This window comes from Leopardus geoffroyi, chromosome B3 (assembly GCF_018350155.1).
Source record: "Leopardus geoffroyi isolate Oge1 chromosome B3, O.geoffroyi_Oge1_pat1.0, whole genome shotgun sequence".
Classification (NCBI taxonomy): Eukaryota; Metazoa; Chordata; class Mammalia; order Carnivora; family Felidae; genus Leopardus; species Leopardus geoffroyi.
In genome coordinates this window covers 41,626,087-41,644,732 of record NC_059337.1, presented here as the reverse complement: position 1 = coordinate 41,644,732, position 18,646 = coordinate 41,626,087, and the positions used below count along the sequence as shown (strand labels likewise).

General features: G+C 37.7%; 1 protein-coding gene across 8 annotated transcripts in view; it reads left to right on the top strand.

The window, feature by feature from the left end:
- USP3 (ubiquitin specific peptidase 3) overlaps nucleotides 1–18,646 on the top strand; it is a 114,216-nt gene that overhangs the window by 8,405 nt on the left and 87,165 nt on the right. For 5 of the 8 annotated variants that reach the window (XM_045449467.1, XM_045449466.1, XM_045449469.1 and 2 more), the window contains one exon: nucleotides 13,496–13,561. The exons of the other annotated variants lie outside the window; for them this stretch is intronic. In XM_045449467.1, coding sequence (XP_045305423.1) covers nucleotides 13,496–13,561 — 66 coding nt within the window. The remainder of the gene's footprint in view (nucleotides 1–13,495; nucleotides 13,562–18,646) is intronic. 8 annotated transcript variants of the gene reach the window in all.

Below are 18,646 nucleotides of genomic sequence, written 5' to 3'. Positions count from 1 at the left end.
AAACATGCTGGAAATAATTCCTTTGAAGATTTTTGGCAGAAATATGTTTTAAATTCCACATTTTGAAAATAATTTATTTTAAAATTCTGTATTTGATTAGCCTTTCCTCTCCCTGTTTATTGATTAAAGTGCAGACAAGTTGGAACAAGATTGGTAATGTGGTTGGAAGAAACTGCTGTTTTTGAATGTCTTAACTTCATTACAGTTCAGATCTAATTTTTTTTTTGTTGTCTGAAATTCATATTACTTTAGTTCAGATATAATAAATCAGCCTTCTCAACATAGCAATGGATAAAATGCAGTTAGCCTTTGGTTATTTTTAAAATGCGCTTCTGTTCTTCCGGCACCTAGGTGGCTGGGTGAGCATCTGACTTCAGCTCAGATCATGATCTCACATTGTGTTCGTGAATTTGAGCCCCACATTGGACTCATTGGCTCACTGCTGTCAGCTCAGAGCCCACTTCAAATCCTGGTCTCTCTTTCTTTGCCCCTCCTCTGCTTGTGCTGTCTCAAAAATAAAAATAAAACATTAAGAAAAAATAAGTGTGCTTCTGCTCTTGAAGTTGTCCTTCTCATTTTTAATTTTTTTTTAATGTTTATTTATTTTTAAGAGAGAGAGAGAGAGAGAGAGAGAGAGAGCATAAGTGGGGAAGGAGCAGAGAGAGAGGGAGACAGAATCCACAGCAGGCTCCAGGCTCTGAGCTGTCAGTGCAGAGCCTGACATGGGGCTCGAACTCATGAACTGCAAGATCATGACCTGAGCTGAAGTCGGCGGTTAACCACCTGAGCCACCCAGGTGCTCCAAGTCCCTTCTCATTTTTAAATTTTGTTTCTGGTAGAGAAGATTCTTCTTGGAGGTGGTTTTCATATGGGGTACGGGAGATAGGGAATTCTTAAGATAAGAAATTTTGCTTTTGCTTCTGGTAGCTCAGAGGTTTTTTGAATTTTTGCTTTTAGGCCAGTGTACTTTGTAGATTCCACTTAGTTATGGTCTAAGATTTTCCAGTTGTATTTCTTATAAAGGTTAATTATAGTTTTTAGACTACAAAGATTAAAACAGATTTCCCTCTCTTAAATATTGAAAAGTATGTATGTGTGTTATTTACAGATGTATAAAATGCAGATGGACTTAGGCCATTTCAGATTTTGAAAACTATTGTTGAAATTAAACTTAGACATTGAAGTTTATAGTGTCTTAGTGTTTGTGTTAGCTAAATGCTTCATGATTAATAAATACAAGGTGGGAATTCAAAGTTTATTTTTACAATATGAACTAGCTTGTATCTTTGAAAAGATATAGCCAACTGGTTTTTATGTGAAGACTTTGTACTGTGCTTTAGGATTGAATAGTTCTATCAGTGGGCCGTTTTCCATCTTGAGTAGACATTCAGTCCTGATATTTTTTCTAGTTAGGTTTAAGACAGCTTTGTAAACATCTGTTTGCCTGTTTATCCTTGACCTACCCTGAAGACTCTTCATTTTATAGACTGTTCTTGTACTATCTCATCATCAGAAAGAGCAGGCTGGTGATTAACTGTCATATTCCTACAGGTTTAATTTAACTGCTTGTAAGATACTACACTTATTGTATAATAATAGATTATTGTTCATTCCTTTGTTTTGAACATTTGTTGCACAATATTGGGATGGTAATGTTTTGGTCAAAGTTTTTGAAGATCATACTGAAATTTCAAGGAAACAGTTTTTGCTCTAGAATGTTTTGCAAAATTTGATAGATAACATGTTAGAGAAATGCTTTAATGTAATATTTTTTAAAAAAGAACTTCTATTTAAAACTTAGCGTTAGTTGCTGGCGTGGCTGGGTGGCTCAGTCGGTTAAGTGTCTGACTGGCTCAGGTCATGATCTCACAGTTCATGGGTTTGAGCCCTGTGTCAGGCTCTGTGCTAACAGCTCAGAGCCTGGAGCCTGCTTTGGATTCTGTGTTTCCTACTCTCTGCCCCTACCCCCCTCACAGTCTGTCTGTTTCTCTCTCAAAAATAAATAAACATCCATCAATCAATCTGTCAATCATTCTTAGAGTTCTTGGGTCCAGTACTTAGGTTATTGATTGATAATCTTTTAATTTTAATGCCACCCTGTTAAAGGTCCTTTGATTTATTTGAGATTAACTCTAGCTTCCACTTAAATTATTTTGAATGTTAGGGGAGGCTGGGTGGCTCAGTTGGTTGAGCCTCCGACTTCTGCTCAGGTCATGATCTCATGGTTTGAGAGTTTGAGCCCCGTGTTGGGTTCTGTGCTGACAGCTCAGAGCCTGGAGCCTGCTTCAGACTCTGTGCCTCCCTCTCTCTCTTCCCCCTCCAACTTGTGCTCTGTCTCTCTCAAAAATAATAAATAAATATTTAAAAAAATTTTAAAGTTATTTTGAATGTTAATTGTGAGATGTGTTAACATTGGAGAAATTGCTCTGCACCGACTAAGGACTCAAGTTTTACCTTATGGGTGTGCAGTAGTTGCCAGACATCAACATTCATGACATGAGAGTTTCACTTGAGAGCTTTACTACATCAGTTACATTCAGTTATTTTAAGTGTTTTGTTTGTTTGTAGTCTTTTTAGAGCCTCATTTAAAAACACTTTTTAGGGGCGCCTGGGTGACGCAGTCGGTTAAGCGTCCGACTTCAGCCAGGTCACCATCTCGCGGTCCGTGAGTTCGAGCCCCGCGTCAGGCTCTGGGCTGATGGCTCAGAGCCTGGAGCCTGTTTCCGATTCTGTGTCTCCCTCTCTCTCTGCCCCTCCCCTGTTCATGCTCTGTCTCTCTCTGTCCCAAAAATAAATAAACGTTGAAAAAGTTAAAAACAACAACAACAAAAAAACAAAAACATTTTTTAGGCTTTTGTGGGTTTTTCTTCTTTGAACAACTAATAGATATTTTGGGGAAACGTGGGTCAGATTTTAGATTTGTGTCTACTATTTTTTAAAAAATTCCAACTCTTGTTTTTTGTTAAACAATTAGAACAGCTGTTGGAGTTTGCAGGTGCCTATTTTCTGTAATATTTGGTATCTAGCCCCTTAGGCAGAATATAAGTATGTGCCCATTTTATAGTTTTTCTTTCCATTTTTTCATAAATAGTCACACTGATTTTTGGAGAATGAAGAGATTCCCAGCATACCAGTAAATACAAGTGTGGTGTTCCCCACCCCCACCCCTTTGTGCTTTACTGCTTTCCTTTATTATGTAACCACAGAAAACTAGGAAGAGAATTATACAATGCAGATATTAAACCTGTTCTCTGAGTAAAGTCTTTGACAATGGGAGGTTCTTAAACTTCTTACTTATTTTATTTATTTATAAATAAAAATTATAAATATTCATATATATACACACACACATATATATATATATATATATATGAGTCTTGTATTGCATATACTTGCTCTTTTGAAATAATAGTTGTGTGGTGTTTATATTTATGACCTGATTGTTTTCTTTTGAAGATCTCACTACCATTGGATTTGCTTACTCAGTTTATTGGCAAAAGCATGGAATAGATTAGATCTTGCTATGTGAAATAAATGGAAAAATTGGATGTCAGAATTCTTCTTTTTTTTTTTTTTAATGTTTATTTATTTTTGAGAGAAGAGCACAAGCGGGGGAGGGCAGATAGAGAGAGGGAGACATGGAATCTGAAGCAGGCTCCAGGCTCTGAGCTGTCAGCACAGAGCCCGACGCAGGGCTCGAACTCACAAACTGTGGGATCATGACCTGAGCCGAAGTCAGACTCTTAACCGACTGAGCCACCCAGGTGCCCCATCAGAATTATTCTTAAGTGATGCATGGCTTTTGTTTTCATTCTGCATAATCTGCTTCATAGGGGAAGTTATTTTTGAAACGATATAAATATAAACTCTTGGTAATTTTTCTGTAGTTATTTGTGTCTGGTCTTCCAAAGGCAAAAGTGGCCCATTTTGACTCTAGATTTGGTAATCTGCTTTGGCTTTAGTAGTTTTAATCCTCCTCCCCACTACCCTTTCCCCTCATTTGGAGGTAGGGGCACAGTTCCAGCAGTTAGCTGAAGGCTGGTAGGGTAGATGTAGCATACATAATAGCTTCATTAGGTTTTTCACCAAAATAGGTCTGAAGAAGTCAGAGTTTGTGATAGAATGACTAATAACAATTTTATTTAATGCATTACTGTTTGGGGGCTTATATAGTTTCACATACATTATTTCCATATGTTGTTTGCATTTGATGTTGAAAACTGATTACAGAAATTTCAAAATAGATTAAAATGCTTGAGCATTTAATCTCAGGTGAGGGGACCAGCCTTATGGATCAAAATTTGCCTCTGTGTGGGAAGTCAGCAAGACCAGATGCCCTCTCTTTTCTAGCTCTGTAGGTAACTGGATCTGCTAACATATAGATGACACGTTTTGGCCAGTTTTGAAATTATATTCTCTAGTAAAAAACACATACAATTAGCTCTGCAAATTCTGCTTGTAGTATATAGGGAATTCACTGTGTGCCTAACACACCTCATATGATAAGTTGCTATTGTAAATTTTATGTCATGTAAGAGATTTTTAAACATTTTTAATTCCAGTATAGTTAACATACAGTTTTATATTAGTTTCAAGTGTACAGTATAGTGATTCAGCAATTCCATACATCACTAAATGCCATGGAATAACTTTTAGACATGCTTTTTCTTAAAGATGAAAAAATGGTTTGGGCAGTTACATGAATTGATAGGATTTTATCAATTTACCTTTTAAAGATTAATTCATGTTTTCAAAAAATAATACATGTACATAATTAAGTCATAGTAGCCAAAGGTTTAAATCACAGCAGCAATTTCCCTCCCCTCTGCCCTCAATTTTACTGCCATAGACAACCACTTTCAGGTCCATTTAGTTTTCTCTCTCATGCTGGTAAATACCTGTATACTTCTAAGTAATACATTGTTATTTCTTAATTTATTGCTTTTAGGCTTTATCTCTTGACATCTTGCTCTGGCAAATGGGGACACTAGTGTTTGTTCCACCCTCCTTTCTGTCCATTTTTGCATTTCTCAATATAGTTAGAGTACAAGTTCTGGTTAATATGGAGAGTACTTTTTCTTTCTTTTCCAGAATTTTATTTTTCCTTGAGTTAATAATTGCCTTTCTTAAAAAATTTGCCTTCTACAAAATTTCTCCCAGATTTACTTCTAAATTTGTCAAATGTCTATGAATATTGTTTTTCAAGCACTTAAGCAAACAATCTCTTAGTATTATTATTATTTTTTTTTTCTGAAGACCTCTTTTCCAGGGCCTTCTTGCTCCTATTTGAACAGATTGTTCTCTAGGCCTACTGTGCACTTTTTATCCTATTTTATCCTGTTATTCCCTTGCTGTTCTCTTGTCACTGAGATCTCCCATTTCCTGGATCCCATTTCTTTTTCTTTCTTGGTTTATTAGACTTCTGTTGGAGTATGTCATACAGCCCCCTCCTCATAGAAGGCAGATTTTTGACCCCATGCAAGCCTGACACTTTTATTCCACCTTCATACTTGATTGCTTGACTGACTATAGAATATTAGTTAGAAAAGATTTTTCTCTGAGAAATAGGAAAGTGTTGTTTCTTTGTTTTTAGGCTTCCAGTGTTGCTGTTGAGAAACCTGATGCCTTTCTGATTATTAAGACTTCACATAGTGTATATCCTTTTATTCTTTTTCTGGATGCTTTTAGGATATTTTTATCCTTAGTGTTCTGAAATCTCAGAGTGATATGTGTTGGTATGGGTAGTTTTTCTTTTATTGTGATGGGTACTGAAGGGGCCTTTCAGTGTCCGTGTTTGATAGCATACTTATCTTCCCATACTCATATCTCTCAATGTGTTCTTTTTTCTTTCTGGAACTCCTATTAATTGAATGTTGGTTGTCCTGGATAGAACTTGCAATTTTCTTATCTTTTTATTTCTTTGCCCTTTGGCTCCAGTTCCTGAAGTATTTCCTTAATTTTTTCTTCTATCCTTTTTATTGAATTTTGATAATCATATTTTTAATTTTCAAGAGCTTTTTCTCGTTTTTCTGACCATTGCCTCTTCATATATCCTTTTGCTTTTTTGCAGTATCTTCTATTACTCCAGAGTTTTAGAATTTGTTTTAAAGTTTTTCTGTGCTTCTGTGCTACAACATTATTTGTTTCCTCTGGATTCCTCTTGTTCATTCGTTCTTCCTTCCTTCTCTTTCTTTCTTCCTTTCTTCTTTCTTTTCTTTTCTTTTTTTTCTTTTCTTTTCTTTCTTTTCTTTTTCTTTTCTTTTCTTTTCAAAGTAATTTGTGTGCCTAACATGGGGCTTGAACTCATGACCCTGAGGTCCAGAGTTGCATGCTCTACCGCCTGAGCCAGCCAGGTGTCCCTTTCTTTTAAGACGATTCAGACTAGGGGTTTTTTCAAGGATTTGTTTAATCTTTGTCTGTCTGTCTTTATACAAGAGTGAGGCACTAAAAAGCTTCGTGAGTTGATGGGCTTGTTTATATTTGGCTTTGCTATGAGGTAAGGGGAACTTTTTTCATTGGAGGTGACACTGAAGATGTCTGTATGAGAACTTTTTTTTTTTTAGCTCTATTCAGTTTTCCAGTTTTCCAGTTTTCCCAGGCTATACACCTGGCCACGAATGTTCTGACATCAGGGTGTAGGAAGTTTCATGATTCAGTTGTTCCTTACAGCCCTTAGATCCATTGTTTTCAATCCTGTCCTTCTCCTGCTGTCTGCTGTGCCTAGTGTCCCTGAGCCCAGGGCCACCTCCTGTCTGCATTCTTTTCTGCTGGCAGTTAGGTTGTAGCTTCCTTTGCACTACTAAGATTCTTAAAGCTCCTCTTAACTTCTTCCTGACTTCCCAAAACACGTTGAAATCTTTTGTGTGCTTTGGTTGCCTCACATGTTCTGTTTATCCTTGTGAATTATTATCAGTTTAATTCCTTTTTTGTCATTTTAGTGGGATGTTAGGAACAGGAGATTAGAGAGAAGTTGGTCTGCCATGTTTAATTTGGTGTCTATTTTTAAATGAAATATTTTAAATCTGTTTTTAGGGCAAGATCTTTGTCCTATCAAAAATGGATCTTACTAATTATCATTCAGATAGTTAAATCACTGAGACCGATCTTTTGCCTTACTCTATTTGAGTAAAAATTCAAACTCAGATTTACCTTCTCTGATGGACAGAGCAAGATATTGTTTCTATTAGAGTCAGCAGAAAAACTAGGTAGACCAGAGGGGTTTTTTGACTCTGCTTAGGAAACCAAATCGCACGCCAGACTTTGAATATGTAAAAGAAAGTTGTAAGGTCCTTTGGACTACTACATTTAATATGTTGTAATATTTTTACTGGATTAGTTAGTTCATCATCAATATAGTGGAGTTAATGCTGGGTTCATAAAACTCTTTGGCTCTGCGCATTGGTAATTTAGCCTTGTTCCTTGTGTTTTGGTATTTTAAAAAAAGTGTGTTCTTTTTAAATTAATTAACTTTTTAAAAGTTTATTTATTTATTTTGAGAGAGAGAGAGGGAGCAGCAGAGAGAGATGGGGGAGGACAGAGGATCTGAAGCCAGCGGACTCCTTGCTGACAGCAGAGAGCACAATGTGGGGCTCGAACCCACAAACCATGAGATCATGACCTAAGCCGAAGTCGGATGCTTAACTGACTGAACCATCTAGGTGCCCCAAAAAGTGTGTCCTGAATTGGAAGTAAAGAATAAAATTTTTTTAATCTCCAAAAACTTGTATTTTGATATAATTCCACACTTAAAGACACATTGCTAAGAATAGTACAAAGAACTCCCATGTACTTTTTTTCCCCCAAGGTTTTATTTAAATTCCAGTTAGTTAACATACAGTGTAATACTGGTTTCAGGTTTAGAATTTAATGATTCCACACTTTCAGACAACACCCAGTGCTCATTACAACAAGTGCCCTCCTTAATCCCCATCACTTATTTAACCCATTCCCTCCCCTCTTTGGTAACCATCAGTTCTCTATGGTTAAGAGTCTTTGCCTAGACTCACCAATCATTAACATTTTACCCCATTTGTGTTATCATTTATGTATGCACCCTCTGTTTGTATATTTCCCCCCTGAGTAATTTGCAGATAAAATGCTTCTCTGTCAATAAATACTTTAGTTTGTGTTTTTTCTAAGAACAAGGAGTTTCTTTTCAGTAAGTGTAGGATGTTGGTGAAAACAGGCATTAATACTGATAGAATATTAATGGTATGCACATTCTATATTCGGATTTCTCTAGTTGTCCCAATAATGTCCCTTATGTATGTCCTTTACAGCACTTTTCCTTTGTGTTACACCTACCTAGCTACCTCAGATCTAATCCAGGATCATGCATTTCATTTTGTTGTCATAACTCTTTAGTTTTCTTTAATCTGGAACCGTTTCTTGGCTTTTATCTTTCAGATCATGGTATTTTTAAAGAATACAGGCCAATTATTTTATAAAATGTACTTCAATTTGAGTTTTTCTGATATTTTCTCATGATTAGATTCAGGTCATGCACTTTTTTCATAGGACTACTACAAAAGTAATGTGTCTTCTCAGGACATCCTATCAAGAGGTATATGATGTTGGTTTGTCTCATTTTTGGTAATGTTAACTTCCAGTATTAAGGTAATATTTACAACGTTATTCCACTGTAAAGTTACTATTTTTCCTTTTGCTATTAGTATCTTTTTCGGAGGTCCTTTAGAATTTGTGTGTATATGCTGTTCCAAGCTTTCACCCAATAATTTAGCATCCATTGATGATTCTTGACTGAATCACTTATTAGTAGGATGGTTGCGAGATGTTGAATTTTTTTTTACGATGTTGAATTTTTAATTTGTATTTCTTCTAAATATATTAGTATTCTGTGAACAAGAGCTTTCCTTTCTCTCCCACCTATTTATTCATTTATTGTATTAGTATGGACTCATAGATTTTTTTAATTTTATTCTGTGATACTGTTATAATTTGAGGCTCATATTAGCATATATGACTAGTGGGGGCAACTTAAGCTATAGTTTTGACATGTCCCTAATTGTTCTTTGAGCTCTTTCTTACTTTCTGACACAGCAGGATACTCCAGTCTTATACTCAGCCTTCCCCAGCCTTGGAGTCAGCCATTTTTCCAAGTATTCCTTATTCTGTTTAGTGGGAGTGATGTTTGTAAACTAGGATCTCTCAGCAGATAAGAGCTAAGAAATATAAATAAATGCACATGTCTATGTGTGTGTGTGTATGTGTGTGTGAGTTCATATTAATCCTTATAATTCCAATTCAACAACACAGGTCTGGTCTTGCCCAGTATTTCCCTTCAACAGCCTTTTCATATTTGCAATGCTCATCTCTGACATTGAAAATCTGGTTCTCGTTTTCCTCAGTATATGTACTTATTTGTTCTGTGTGCCATAATCAGAGAAAGTAGTTCCAGAACTGCTAACCCATACCATTATAAAGAAAACCCCTTTTAACTAGAGTTCAGTATTTGTTTATAGTTATGTTTATCTGTATACTGACAATATATAAAGTATTATGCTCAAAAGCCACTTAGGTTACTTTCTGTCTTTTAATAAACTTATTTATTTGATTTACATTTGGGTTCATTTGCATTTGATTCCCATTTTGGATTTTTTTCACTTTTCTTTAAAGGCTGATTTTTATTTTACTTTTTGAATGTATAAAACATTAGCATGGTTCCAAAAGTTAAAGCTATACTGGTTGGGGGGGGGGGGGTGCCTGGGTAGCTCAGTTGGGTAAGTGGGACTCTTGGTTTTGGCTCAGGTCATGATCTCGCGGTTCATGGGTTCAAGCCCCATGTAGGGCACTGCACTGGCAGCACAGACTGCGCTGGACTTTGCCTCTTTTATTTAACAGTATACTCTGTATATCATTTTATGTTTGTAAGAATTTTGTTTAATGTTTGTTTATTTTTGATAGAGTGAGTGAGCACAAGCTGGGAAGGGCAGAGAGAGAGAAGGAGACACAGAATCTGAAGCAGGCTTCAGGCTCTGAGCTGTCAACACAGAACCTGATATGGCGCTCAGACTCATGAGCTGTGAGATCATGACCTGAGCTGAAGTCAGATGCTCAACAGACTGAGCCACCCAGGCGCCCCTCTGTATTATTTTTTAACAGCTTCATAGTACTCCATCTTTGGATGGGTCACAGTGAATTCAACAATTCTCCTGTGTTTTGGCTCCTATATTTAGGTTGTTTCCAATGTTTTACAATTACAAATAATGTTTCAATTAATAACCTTGTACAAATATGCTTTTGTATCAAGCGTATTGGAAATTTTAACTTTTTAGTTGTGTGAGCAGTAATGTGTAAGTCATTTTATAATTATATCTCAACCTATTTGCCTGCCTGCTCATGTCTTCCCATCTGCTTTGGCCTTACAAATGTATTTAAGGCTGTTGAAGGGAAATACTGTGTTGTAATTATTTTTCTGTTTGAGAAACCTTGAAATCAGAGAGCTCTAAGTAGCCTTGGAAACATTTTTAGTCAGTACATAATAGCTAATCATATGTGTTCTGGGCCCAGTTTCATTTTAAGCAGTTGACTGCTCCTTGTGCATGCTAATCAATGCTATTTTACCACCTGAGTACGCAGACTGAACTGTTTCTGGGACTTCTTTCTTTTAATTCGTGATAGGTTCCTTCAAGTTGTACTGCTGACTGGCCACTCCCTGGGGTTATAGAATTGCATTGGATGAGACAGAAGTGGATATTTGGGCATCTGTTTTCTCTGTTGGTCTCAGAGCATTAGTCAACATTATAAACTGCAGATTTTCAAAGGAATGGTTTCTTGGATTCCCAGATAATGCTGCTGGCCCTCTCAGGTGGCTGAGGACTTCCAGTCTTTTGTTCCAATACGTGGGCATTGCAGCAGGAGGAAGACTTCTTCCTACATTAGTAGATAACCATGTAAAACATTGGCTAGTACAGTTTCCCATCACAGGGACCATGAATGAATTATACATGTGTTGAGGTAATGATTCTCTCAGCCTAAGGGTGGCTGTAGTCTCCCAATAGATCACTTTTGGTTAAGAGAATCCTTTTGAGTTTATGTGCATGTGCCATAATGTTGATCATTATGATGATGTTGATCATTTTCTGTGCATGTCCTGACATGGAAAAGGTTGGAAAAGTAGGTTAGAGCACAGTCTCAAAATTAGCGTCAAAGAGCCAAAGACTTGGCTTTTTTTTTTTTTTTTTTTAATGTTTGTTTAGTTTTGAGACAGAGAGAGAGGGAGAGAGAACTTGAGCTGGGGAAGGGCAAAGAGAGGGGGACAGAGGATCCGAAGCGGGCTCTGTGTTGACAGCAGAGAGCCTGATGCAGGGCTCAAACTCATGAACCGTGAGATCATGAGCTGAACTGAAACCAAGAGTTGGACGCTTAACTGACTGAGCCACCCAGGCGCCCCAAGGACACTGCTTCTTAAAGAGAATCTGGTAATAAGGTGGATAAAGAGGAATTAAATTTTAGCCTACTGGTTCATAAAAATAGGCTGAACACCATATATTTAATTTGGTGTGATTTAAAGTCATTCCTATTTTCTTCTTTGCTAAAAAGAAATTTGCTAAAAAAGAATTGGAAACTTAAAAAATATTTTTGTTTACCCAAAGAAAATGAAAACACTAATTCAAAAAAGATATATATACCCCCGTGTTTATTGCAGTGTTACTTAGAGTAGCCAAAATAAGGAAGCAACTCAAGTGTGGACTGATAGATGAATGGATAAAAAAGATGTTTTACACACACACACACACACACACACACTCTCTCTCTCTCTCTCTCTCTCTCTCTCTCTCTCTCTCTCTGGAATATTACTCAGCCATCAAAAATAATGAGATCTTGGCATTTGCAGCAACATGATGGACCTAGAAGGTATAATGCTAAGTGAAATAAGTCAGAAAGACAAGTACCATATGATTTCACTTATATGTGGAATCTAAAAAGCAAAACAAATAAGCAAAGCAGAAACAGACCCCATAAACAGAGAACAGATTAGTGGTTGCCAGAGGGGAGGGGTGGAGAGACAGGGAAATGGGTGAAAGGGAGTGGGAGGTACAGGTTTCTAGTTACGGAATGTTTAAGTCATGGGGATGAAAGGTAAAGCATAGGGCATGTACAATGGTATTGTAATAGTGTTGTATGATGACAGATGGTAGCTATACTTGTGGTGATATAGTATAGAGTTGTCGAATCACTGTTGTATACCTTAAACTAATGTAACATTGTGTGTCAACTATACTTCATTAAAAATAAATAAATTAAAAAAAATTTTAAATGACTTGGCTTAGTGCATTGTATTGGATATTGGAATACCCAAGGTATATTTTGCTTGATTAGATTGGTGAGCCATCATATAATCTCTGTTCTAAATACCTTTGAGTTGAGTGTATTTCAGTGTGGTTTTGACACTTAAGTTGTTTCTGTACTTAAATGTTTTATCTGTGTCATTAAGTTATTTAAACCTCTTTACGGGGCGCCTAAGCGTCGGACTTCAGCCAGGTCACGATCTTGCGGTCCGTGAGTTCCAGCCCCGCGTCAGGCTCTGGGCTGATGGCTCAGAGCCTGGAGCCTGTTTCCGATTCCGTGTCTCTCTCTCTCTCTGCCCCTCCCCCGTTCATGCTCTGTCTCTCTCTGTCCCAAAAATAAATAAACGTTGAAAAAAAAAAATTAAACCTCTTTGCCCGTCTCTCAAAATGTACATCTAAAATGCATTTGCTTTCTTTTTATTTATTTTTTTAATTTTTTTTTTTAACGTTTATTTATTTTTGAGACAGAGAGAGGCAGAGCATGAACGGGGGAGGGTCAGAGAGAGAGGGAGACACAGAATCGGAAGCAGGCTCCAGGCTCTGGGCCATCATCAGCCCAGAGCCCGACGCGGGGCTCGAACTCACGGACCGTGAGATCGTGACCTGAGCTGAAGTCAGACGCTTAACCGACTGAGCCACCCAGGTGCCCCGCATTTGCTTTCTAAATACAGTATATTTCTTTTACATTGGATATATAAAATTTAATGATTCTGACATTAAGGTGGTTATCGTACTTCAATCAATTTTGAAATAAACTTAAAATTGACTATTTTACCTCTTTCATTTGATGTTTTGAATATTATAATTTTAGGTCAGATATAGGAGGGGTTTCTGAGGGATTTTTGCTGACTTTAATGTGACTTATGTATTTGAATTTTTTTATGAAAAAGAATTGTCAGCTGCAATTCCTTTTAGTGAGTGTAAACTAAGGGAAAAAATTCTGAGAATTGGTACTCATGGTATATGTGGACATATGTTAACTGTATTATATATAATAGCAGCCACCAGAATTAACCCCTGGCAGCCATTTTATTCTTTTTAATACATTTTTGAGGGAAATAAAACTGACAGTCACTGGTGCTGTCTCTTTGTTAGGTCCTTTGCTGTGCACTTTGTATCTTTTGTCTTAGGAAATCTTTACCATAGCCATGTGAGGTTGAGGTGGTGTTTGTCCTTTATTCCAGATGAAGAAGCTAGCTCTGGAACCAGCCTCTTAAGGTCACAGAATAAAACAATGGTAAAGCTAGAAGGTAAACGTAAAACTGTTGGTTATGAAGCCCATGCTTGCTTCATTATGTCACATGACCTCTTAACATGTTTATTTTGAGTCTGTAGAATAACAGCTACATTCCTATAAGGGTTAACCTAATCATTTGGTGTATTTTTTGTGTTAAAGAAGGAAGATTTCTTTTGGCAGGGTTGAGTCAAGGGCAGATGATCAAGGCCTCTGCCTAGTTCAACCCAAATGATATAGAAAAGAGTTCTGGCCATTGTGCCCGTCCTTTTCCTCCTCCTTCTTCTAGGCTGGCCATGCAGCAATTTTCTCAGAAATCCAAGAGAAAAGTGTGAGTACTTCCTCAGAAATCTTGGCATTCTAGGTAGGATGGGGGGAACTCTTGATCCCAGCTAGAAAGGCCTGGGATCAGACATTGCTGAGTAAGATAGGGATCAAGTCAGGCTGGCTGAGGAGTATGTTAGAACTCTTAGAGCAAAGATAGAATTGGAAACAGAGATACAGTATTCATTCATAACTATTCAGTTTTTCCAATCGAACCTTCAGTAAAATCTGAGGTTACCCAGAATGCTTATTAAAGAACATATTCCCAGGGATGCCCGGCTGGCTCAGTTGGTTAAGCTTCCCATCTTGGCTTCAGCTCAGGTCATGATCTCATGGTTCGTGAGTTTGAGCCCTGCTTTGGTCCCAGCACAGAACCTGTTTGGGACCTTCTCTTTCCCTCTCTGTCTGCCCTCCCCTGCTTGCTTGCTCACTCTCTCTCTCAAAATAAATAGATAAACTTAAAAAAAAATAATCCAGAGAGACCAAAAAAAAAAAGAAAGGATAAGCTCGTGGGGCGCCTGGGCGGCTCAATCAGCTAAGCCTCCAACCTCGGCTCGTGTCATGATCTCACAGTTCGTGGCTTCGAGCCCTGCGTTGGGTTCTGTGCTGGCAGCTGGAGCCTGTGCCCTGGTTCAGATTCTGTATCTGCCTCTCTCTCTGCCCCTCCCCTGCTCATGCTTTGTCTCGCTCTCTCTCAAAAATAAGTAAACATTTAAAAAGAACAAAAAAAAAAAAAAAGAAAAAAAAAAGAAAGTTGGACCCTTAACTGACCAAGCTACCCAGGTGCCCCGAGGGTTTGTAGTTTTAAAGGAGAGAAAAGGAATTCTTGCAAGTGTCCATAACACTTCCATAAGAATCTTTATTCAGAATTTGGGGTTGCTATGGGAATAGTGTTTTTGAAATTTGAAGTTTGTTTTTATAATATAAGGCATTATAATATAATTATAATTATAAAAATCACATTAGAAGTGATTTTTGTGCTCAAATAAGAGTTAGGTTGTCTTATGGTAGTGACAGCACATCTGGATTTGAGTTATTAAAATATTGAGAGGATATAGAAAGAGTCAGTCACAGAGATGATGGCAGTTTAGTTGATGATAGACCACCATGTCTTTACTCTCTTACTACCTCTGTTGCAGAGAGGATAGTCTAGCCCTTATATAATTTTGATTCCTATGGGTAGAACCTTTTGAAGGTTCCCATCCTCGCTTCTCTTAAACAATGTCAATCATTTCAGTGAGTTTGGTAGGTGTGAGTGATGGATGCTATATCACTGATAGCTCTCTTTCTAGATGTGGTTTTCTGGTTATCTACTGTTGCATAACAAAGCTACATGTTTATAGCTTAAAGCAACCATTTTATGTTGCTTATGATTTTGTGAATCAGGAATTCAGGAGGAACTTGGCTTGTGTTGCATCTTCTAGAGTACCTAGGGCTGGAGCCGTCTTCTTCCAAGATGGCTTCTTAATTCACATATCTGGTGCTTCTGTGCTCCATAGTCTCTCTCCCTTTCCCAACCCCTGATCCCATGGTATCATATTCTCCAATATCTCTCCATGTGGTGTGGGTTTCTCATAGTATGTTGGTCTCAGGATGATCAGACTCCTTAGATGGTGGCTGGCTTTTCTAAGAGTAAGCATTCCAAGTAATATCAAGAGTAAGCTGTCAGTTTCTTAAGGTCTGGACTTGTAAATGGATACAGAGTCTCTTCTCTTATATTCAGTTGATCAGGGCAGTTACAGAGCCTGCTAAATTCAAAGAATGAGGACATAGACCTACCTCTCGATGGAAGGAATGTGAAAGTATTTGTGGCTATCTTTAATCTATCACAGGGCCATTAAACAGGAGAGAAGGATTATGAGAAATACTGAACCGTGACTTTGCCAGAAAACAATTTACTTATTTAATGATTCAGGAGAGATTAATGGATTGCTAGTCTTGAATAAGAATGGGAGTGAGCAGGAGAGAGCTGCCAGAAGGAGGAAGGTAGAAAAGGTTCTTATGGGGCAAAGTGGAAAGGCGACCAAGGTACGCTTTGCTTCATAATTGCTTTTCCTGCCTTGGCCCTGAACTCTTTGTTCTGTGATCTTGGCCTTGAGTCCCTCCCTGCCACTTCTTTCCCCTTTGAATTTGATGCTCATGCTTGGCGGTCATCGTCGTCACCATCATCATCTTCTCCTCCTCCTCTGCACCCTCTTTCCCCCCTCCTCCTCCTCTCCCTCTAGTATTTGGACCTCTGCCTAGTCTCCCAGACTCTGCATTGGCTTACTCCTTTGGCCCTTGGCACCTCCCATTGCTTTTTAAGAGAACTCTGCTATTTCTCTGTTCCTTGGGAACCCGATGCCCACTCCCAGAATGAGCAGCATTGGTTGATGGGGTGTGACAGACCATGATTTTTGGCTGTGTTCAAACTGCTCTGGCACCTTTGGCATTTGATTAGTATAGCTGGATTTTTTCTTTTCTGGACTATATTGTGGCCCAGTTCCTGCTGTCTTTATGTGACTTTACCAACTCTTTTCCCCCAGTGATTTCAGAGGATTCGAGTTGAAGATAGGAGAGACTTCAGAACTTGTAGCATAGAATAGGCTTGTGAACATATGGTTCAAATAATATTTATGGTATAAAGAAGATTATATGCCTTGCTCTTAAATATCTAAAAATACATTAGTTAGAGGGTAAGCTGGTTTAGTCCTAGAATATTGTTCTACTTATATTTACTGGAATACTCATAGAATTTTTATGATAATACTGCTCTGTTCTTCAGTTTCACAGGGAATAACACTTTTACTATTGACACTTTTGTGTAATGTGTATGTGTGTGTGTTTTGAATAACAGCTGCAAAAATTTTGTTTTCACTGACTATATTTTTACAAACCCTTAAGTTGTAGTCTTGGATTTTGATTTAACTTACCACTCATGCTTAATAATTTAGAATTAAGTCTGTTTCATTAGGACAACTTTATATTATCAGCATCTTTAAATTTAAGCCATTTAAAAATTTTACTATACAAGTAGTAATGGTTTCTGAAAAAATTCAAACACTGTAGTAGAAAATAGGCCCATGTGGCTCTAATCCCCCATCCCATTTGTTTTACATAACCACTAACAGTTATATACTATATATCTTTTCAGACTTTAAAAATTCTGTAAACAGGTATATAATATACACACAGAAACACATAGTATAAAATCTTTCCAAAAATATGACAACCTTCTGGACTTACTGCTTTATAGCCATCCATGCCTTCAAACAGAGTTTGATTTCCAGTTCTGTCACTTACTAACTTAGCAAGTTACATAACTTGTCTATGCCTTAGTTTGCTTATCTGTACAAAGAATAATATATTCCTTATTGGATTTTAGAGGATTAGATTAAGTAATATTCATAAAGTGGTTGCCATGGTGCCTGATACATAGTATGTCCTAGATAAATATGAATTAGATAAAAGTGAACTTGCTTTTTTTTTTTAATTTTTTTTTAACATTTATTTATTTTTGAGACAGAGAGCATGAACAGGGGAGGGTCAGAGAAAGAGGGAGACACAGAATCTGAAACAGGCTCCAGGCTCTGAGCTGTCAGCACAGAGCCCAACGCGGGGCTCGAACCCACGGACCGTGAGATCATGACCTGAGCCGAAGTCGGACGCCTAACCGACTGAGCCACCCACGCGCCCCTGAACTTGCTTTTTAAAAAACCCGTATTGTGGATGTTTTCTTATGGCCTGGTAATATTTTTAGAGTGCTACACTTAAAAAATTTTGTGTGTGTTTGGGGGGAGTAGTGTTCTGAGTTTTACTGTCATAGCAGCGTGTTTGTCTAGAACAGTTTTATACAGTGATTCCATATACTTACACTTCCTGCCCCTTACTGTTGAAGTGAGTTGCTGTTACTGATGGGCGATGTGGTGGGAATGTGTTCGCCTCTCAGGTGGTGGGAGGCAGGAAAAAAAGCTGAAAACCATTGGTTTAGAATTTTATACTACATTAGCAATTAATCCTTATGTTAGGCCTTCAGATTAGGTGGAGAGTAGAGTTGGGAGACTTCTGCCTATATGGGAAGATGACATTGTTTCATTTTTTTCCTTATATTCTTTGACTAATTTTATGATTAGAGAGGACATGCCTATCACCTAGTCTTCATTTTACAATGAAGAACTAGACCCAGAATAGTAGTGATGGTCTCAAAAAAAATTTTTTAAGTAGGCTCCATTCCCAGCACTGAGCCCAATGAGGGTCTTGAATTTATGACCCTGAGATCAAGAGTCAGACACATAACCGATTGAGCCACCCAGACACTCCTGATATTCTCAGGAGTTCTCTGGTTCTAGTAATGGTAGAACCAGGACTAGAATCTTGGTCATTGGATCCTCACCTTTCTGAATTCTTAAGAAGGTAAAGAGCCTCACTTTGAGTTGAAGCAAGTAGTGAGTAATGGATGCACAATAGGTGGCTTGCCTGTCAGTGCTGTATGCTTGAACTATTTTGTGGGTAGAAACAGTGACTAAGTTGTATCATAAGCATTGGTGCATGATGTTTTATTGAAAACATTTTTAGAATTTCATGAGAGTTGTTGATAGGCTTTGAATATCAAATGTACTGTATATTATTAGGTTCTAGGTAGTGAATACTAAGGATATTGGAGATCAGTGGTTATGTGGAAAGAACGTTGTATTCAATGTGGATGCCATCTTGTCTTGTGAACGAACTCCTTGTCTTCAGAACACAAGCTGAAAACATTTGTGTGTAAATGACCCTTTAAGCACAAAATGGGCCCCTA